This window comes from Rhynchophorus ferrugineus, unplaced genomic scaffold, assembly GCF_030347505.1.
Source record: "Rhynchophorus ferrugineus isolate W39M unplaced genomic scaffold, kcgeb_rfMv2 rfM10, whole genome shotgun sequence".
Classification (NCBI taxonomy): Eukaryota; Metazoa; Arthropoda; class Insecta; order Coleoptera; family Curculionidae; genus Rhynchophorus; species Rhynchophorus ferrugineus.
The window spans coordinates 30,074,925-30,081,339 of record NW_027472589.1 but is presented as its reverse complement, the minus strand read 5'-3'; the positions used below and the strand labels follow the sequence as shown (position 1 = coordinate 30,081,339).

At 35.5% G+C, this 6,415-nt stretch overlaps 1 protein-coding gene across 1 annotated transcript; it reads left to right on the top strand.

Annotated features, from left to right (window-relative positions):
* Positions 1-776: 776 nt before the first annotated feature.
* Positions 777-3,201, top strand: LOC143204340 (uncharacterized). Its single transcript, XM_076416926.1, has 2 exons — positions 777-883; positions 2,537-3,201. The coding sequence occupies exons 1-2, from the start codon at positions 866-868 to the stop codon at positions 2,963-2,965; spliced, it is 447 nt and encodes a 148-aa protein (XP_076273041.1). The 5' UTR covers positions 777-865; the 3' UTR covers positions 2,966-3,201.
* The last annotated feature ends 3,214 nt before the right edge of the window (positions 3,202-6,415 follow it).

Here is a 6,415-nt window from a genome sequence, read left to right as displayed (position 1 = left end):
AGGACTTAGTGGATGAAAACCGAGCTTAAACCTTTAAAAAACTATCACACTAGCAGATAATGAACCATATGTTTCCAGATACTTGGATGCGATGAGAAAGATCTGAAACTAGGAAAAAATTTATCATACGTTGTTTCAATATCACAGTTGCATTGCTTGTCGGGCAAAATAAAAGATTTTTCTGAGGCTTATTGTGATTATATATATATATATATATATATATATATATATATATATATATATGAAATAGTCGATAGTCAGAAATCTAGCGGCTGAAAATAGTAATTACTATTACAAATGTCATTTCAGTGATGTTAGACGAAGATATATGAATCCTTTCCTCTATAAATTGTGACATAGGAAAGGACGGAGATAATTGCTTGGAGCAGTTAATTTTATTTATACTTATATTTTCCAACGGTAGTATAAACGAGACGGAGATGTACATATTCCATTTATTGATATGTTTATCAAGGATTAAGATATAACATGTTAAACGTATAACCATCGATTGATTTTTAACAACCAAGAAAAAATTCCCGAACTATCTTACCAGTAACGTTGTCGGGTCAAGACCAAATTTCAAAATGTAACATTTCTACGTGCCCAAGGCGTTTCATAGTACTTTCTTCCGTAGCGGTCACCACGGGCACCTCCTCTGAATACAAATTCGACCATCGTTATTCAATACCAGTCGATTGGGTGCAATCACAAATTTCGTACAACCGTCCCAGTTACATCGTTTTAATTAAGCATTCCATCGGCCGTTCAGTCACCACTTTTTCGGGTATATAATGGCGGACCTCTCCAGTCCCAAGCATCAGACTTCGTTCAGCAGTCAAACCAAACACCAAACCCATACAAAATGGTTTCTCAAACTTTGGTAAGATTACTATTTCTGTTTTAGTATTTTTCGTCTTCGACATCGAGCCTTTTAACCGCTATATTCCCACGTATTAGTGTAATGTGATTTTTATTTAAATCGGTTCGTTTTTCTTTACGTTTACGTCGTCCACTATCGTGAGCTATGCTTCCCGTTCAGTCCTGAGCCTATAGAGCTGTTTTTAACTTATATTTACATATTTATAGCTTTATGTTGCGTCGATCTAGATTTATTTGATGGAGGATGGCGAATATGGTGTTATTTTCATCTCGTTAAATTGACGTCTGTATACATCCTCAGTACCAGTATCATTCGGTTTTAACAACTCGTACACTACAACCTACTGATCCCACTATCGCACAGTAAGGATTTATGGCAACAAATGTGTCACTCACAATAAGCCTCAGAAAAATCTTTTATTTTGCCTGACAAGCAATGCAATTGTGATATTGAAACAACGTATGGTAAATTTTTTCCTAGTTCTAGATCTTTCCCATCGCATCCAGGTATCTGGAAACATATGGTTCATTATCTGCTAGTGTAATAGTTTTTTAAGTGTTTAAGCTGGGTTTTCATCCACTCAAGTCCTGCAATTAATTGGCATGGAACGTTTTTGGTCTTTAACACAGTTCCTACTCATTGACATCAAAATCACTTTCAAATAGTTGAAATCAAAACCGATAGTGGAAATATGACAGTGCATATTTAGTATATTTATTATTCTATGCTAATTTGAAATCTTGGTACATATTATGATTTCTTAAAGTGTATTTCCAATTTCTCTCACAACGATTTACAAAAATCGATTTAGTTTTTATTAACATATAGTTTAAAGTCTCGATTACAAGAAGATAACTAATCATTTAAACATTTCTGGATATATATTCATTGGCATTGATACATTGAAGTATCCAGCAGCATTTTTGTCGTATGTCACTTCTACAGTCCTTGATGATATATAAATTCTGCCATTTCTCTTTTATTATTAAGGGTCCTCAAAAGTTCTTAATGCTAATTTTAAAATTAAATTGTAAAGTGATTGTTTTCATATATGTCTATCAGTTATACAGAACTTGATGATATATATACTCATTACTTATTTTCTTCAATATGTTTCTCCGTTTCATTCACCGATTCTCGATTAAGCTCTCTTATACTCCAGTTTGTTATATCAGCATCTCTCACGTTTACAATGATCATATTTAATAATTTTTCTGTGCTAAAGTTTCCTAGAGTTTTAGGGCTTTTTTAAATGAGCTTTGCCATTCGTATGGCTGATAAATTTCTTTAAATTTTTGATTAATTTTCCGCCTATATATATCATATTCTAACGCATTTGAGATTCAGAAAGATTTCATACTCTCTCATATGCTATACAGTACGTCACCATCTTCATAAAATTCAGTTGAAACATTCCTCCTCGACAGCTATATAAATATAGCAAATCTCTTATCACTATTTATGGCTTTGGCAGTTGGAAGTAAAAAAGCAAAAAAAGAAAATGACCTGCTGGATGTTAGTTTTGCAAAGTCAGAATATTTTAACTCTTCGAGTTGATCTAATACATATAAATAGACAATAAACAATGAGAATATATTAAAATATAATGTAATGTAGTCTTTGATGCTCTTAAAATGGCGTTTTTCTCTACAGTTCGTTGCTTTCTTCGCATCCGTTGCTGTGTCCTGCTGCTTGGGAGGCGTCGCAGTCCCAGCAGCCGTTCCTGCCGCATACTCCGTACCGTACGCATCCTCTTACAGCGCCAGCGTAGTCAACCATGCCATCGCAGCCCCAGTCGCCGTTGCCGCTCGTTTGGCCGCTCCCGTCGCTGCTCCCTTGGCCGCCGCCCCTTTGGTCGCTAAAGCCGCTCCCCTCGTAGCCGCCCCAGCTGCCTACGCTTCACCAGTCGCTTATGCCGCTGCCCCAGCTGCCTACGCATCTCCACTCGCCTACGCTGCCCCAGCTGCCTATGCTGCTGCCCCAGCTGCCTATGCTGCTGCTCCAGCTGCCTACGCTGCTGCCCCAGCTGCCTACGCTGCTGCCGCTCCTCTCGCTGCCGCACCAATCGTTGCCGCTAAATAAATCTCGACCCTAAGCCACCGGACCTGTATATTGCGCTCTATCACTCAAAGTTCTCAAAAATGAAGATATTCCGGCATAGCAATAAGACCAACCAAAAATTCACGCGGCAAAACCTATCGTGTACGATACGCCTTGATATGTAGCAGGTATTGTTTTAAATACAGCCATCGTTTGGACATAGTTTAGAGCCATGTATATAGTTTGATGTAAATAAAGTCTGTAAAGTTGTTTTTAAATCATCGTTTCATGGTTGGTATCGAAGAACTACCGCTACCTTTCCAAAATATCCTTTTCGTGTGATGAACACTTTCCCTGATGTCTAGTTTTGGTATAGAATTGGTTGTTCAATGGTTTAAACTCGCCAACGCATTAAGATTTTTTGTAAAATTAAGAAATGTAGACAAAGAGGAGAAGATGCCAAAAAGTAGGCCTCTCTATAAATTGACCTTTCTAAACGAAAACAAACATTTAAAATTATTAGACATCAAACCATCAGTGGACTAAAATTAATGCTTAAAAGGGTCAAAGAACACAAAACCGACGTAACAAATAGTATAGCAATAGGCTTGGTATCTGCAATGGTCTGGGATGGTCTCTGACTTAGAATAGTCTTACTCTTAATGCTGAGGACTGTTGTTCGGTTACCACTATAAAAAGCAGACATTAAGATATAATAGAACATAGTAAAATAATGATTGAGTTAAAATAATGAAACATTTATATGTCAAAAAGAAATAAATAAATGTGTGTATAGACCATGTAAAATAGTAGATAAAAGGAACAGAAAAGGTCTACAATGTAACGTATTAATAAATATTAAACAAATAATGGAAAAGGTTAAACAAATATCTATAGATATGTCCAGTTTTCATTGAATTGGAAAAGGCATTTAATAGAATAAGAATAAAAACACTATGGACTATATCAGAACAAAGAGGCGTAAGTAATGAAATTGTAAGAATAATTCAAGAATTATTCAAAATAAACATTAATCAGCGGACAACTTTTTTTGTTAATCTCTTAGAACTTCAACAATATGCCCGTTGGCAATAAGTATATAAGTATCTTATTCTAGATACTTTTCAAATTTATTCTAAACTTTATTCTAACTTATTCTAAAGACTGTTCTAACTTATTCTAGTGATCTATGATTCTATCTCGTTCATATGGTAGTTTACGTTTGAGCCTACGCACCTTACTGTCATCGCACACATTTAACTGTTTGACGAATGTATCCACTAACAGTCTTTCTGAATACTTTGCACTAACATTTCGAATCACACTTGTTATGGCTTCTAAGAGGATATCTTGCTGTCGGAGACGTAACTCGTAACACTTTATTCTGGAACCTCTGGAGGATATCTATGTTAGATTTGCTGGTAGTACCCCTCTATACCATAGGGCCTAAGTATTGACTTATATAGCAAAATCTTGTTAGTTAATGATAATTTAGACTTACGCCCTATCAGCCAATGCATTTAATTTAGTTTAAGCCCAAGCTGTTTGCGTTAGATTTAGGCCTAAGATTGACTTATACAACAAAACCTTCTTATCTAAGGATAATTTAGATTTACGCCCTATTAGCCAATACAATTGGTTTAGTTTAACTCAAGCTGCTTGAATACACTCCAGGATATTTAACGTTGTATGCTTGCGGGAGCTAATTATTTATTTTTACTAAGAGACAAGTGCTTCTACAACGGGTCATATGGGTAGATTTTGTCTCATTTGCCCTGATACGCCACATTTTCAAACACAATTCGACTTTGTGAAGATGAAGTTGGAGGTTTCTTGAAGCTGATATTGGATCCTTGAGGTCGCTAGGTCAGCTGTATAGGATAGATACAATAGTGAACCAAGAACACTGCCCTGCGATACACCTAAATATATTGAATGGAAGTCAGTATATTCATCACCTTGTTTCACAATAAAACGTCTGTCTGTGAGGTATGATATGAGTAGTTGAAAGTGCGTATGGGGCAAGAGCTTTTTCAATTTAACATGCAGTCCAGTGGGCCACACCTTGTCGAAGACTTGAGATATATCTAGAAATGCAAAGGAGCAATATTTTTCATAATTTAGATTTTTATTAATTTTTTTGCAATGTATCTCTTAATGTATAATTTTTCGAATAGTTCAGAGATCACAAGTAACAGACTTATAGGACGATAAGAGGAGACGTCTTCTGATTTTTTCCCAGGTCTAAGAATCGTAATGACTTAAGCCAATTTCCTAGTGCTAGGAATGTAATGTAAGTCTTGGCATGTCATTAAATACCTTATTAATTTCATGAACTTTTCTGAGAGCTCTTTTAGGATTCTTACAGTAATTAAGTTAAAATCTGTGACTTTTTTAACTTGCAGACAACATAAAATCAAAAACGTTAAAAATTCAGGCAGGAATACTACAAAATGGCAATGAAACCACCGTCCTGTTTGTAATATTAAAGTATAAGGCAGTAACAAAATATCAGATAGACCAAACAGGACTACATGTATAATATAAAAATATGGAAATAATAGAAATGTCAGCATGAGCTTTTGCAGATTATATAATGATGACTGATAGAGAATATGCAATGATAATGAATAAAAGCAAAACGAAAATCAAGTTAATGGGAGAGCCAGAGGTAATAGATATCAAGCAAAGGTAGAGTAGAAGAATGTAAATCAACTTGTATGGACACTCATTTGTGAGATGTGAATATTGTCAAACAGAGATGAAACTAAGATAAAAGCAGCCAAAAGTGAAATACGTCAGAAAAAATCTGAAAAATCAAGGATGTGACACAATGAAGAAGTAAAAAATAAATATTGTAAAGGATGAACAATGAAAGGATTGACCGATTTCTTTGAAGTTATCCAATAATTTAGGCAGACTTTTCAATCGGGCCAGTCACATTTTGTCCTAATAGTCTATAATTTGTCGCACTTATTTAAAAAGAGGAGACGGGTGAGGTTCCTTATAGTGGCACAGTGAGTGTCATCTATGAGGAAAAGGTAAGTAAATGGACAGTGTCCAATCTGTAATTTATTAAACTTTGGTTGTATATATCTATTTTATAGATAGATTGTAATGAGAGTAGTTTATATGGCTCGGTGAATGGAGGTAAGAAGAAATCAAACCATCAATTATTGTTAAAATATTATGTGACCGTTAGTTATTGACGATATGAAAATATAGAAATAACAATAGACAAAAGGGATGGCAGCGGTGTTACCTAAAGACGAGGCTTGGGCAGACGCTGGTGGCACGTCTAAACTGAACGATGGTCAGTGACTGAATGATCGAATGTACCCTTCAATAATATCCAAAATCAACGTCTCGTGGTTGCCAGATATTCGATATCGTGTACTAGTTGACGCTGCTGGCACCCCGTCCGTGTTCAACATCTGAGATTGTATTTCTGGGTATTTTGTAGACCGTTATTCCACTATGTAAAATTCGACA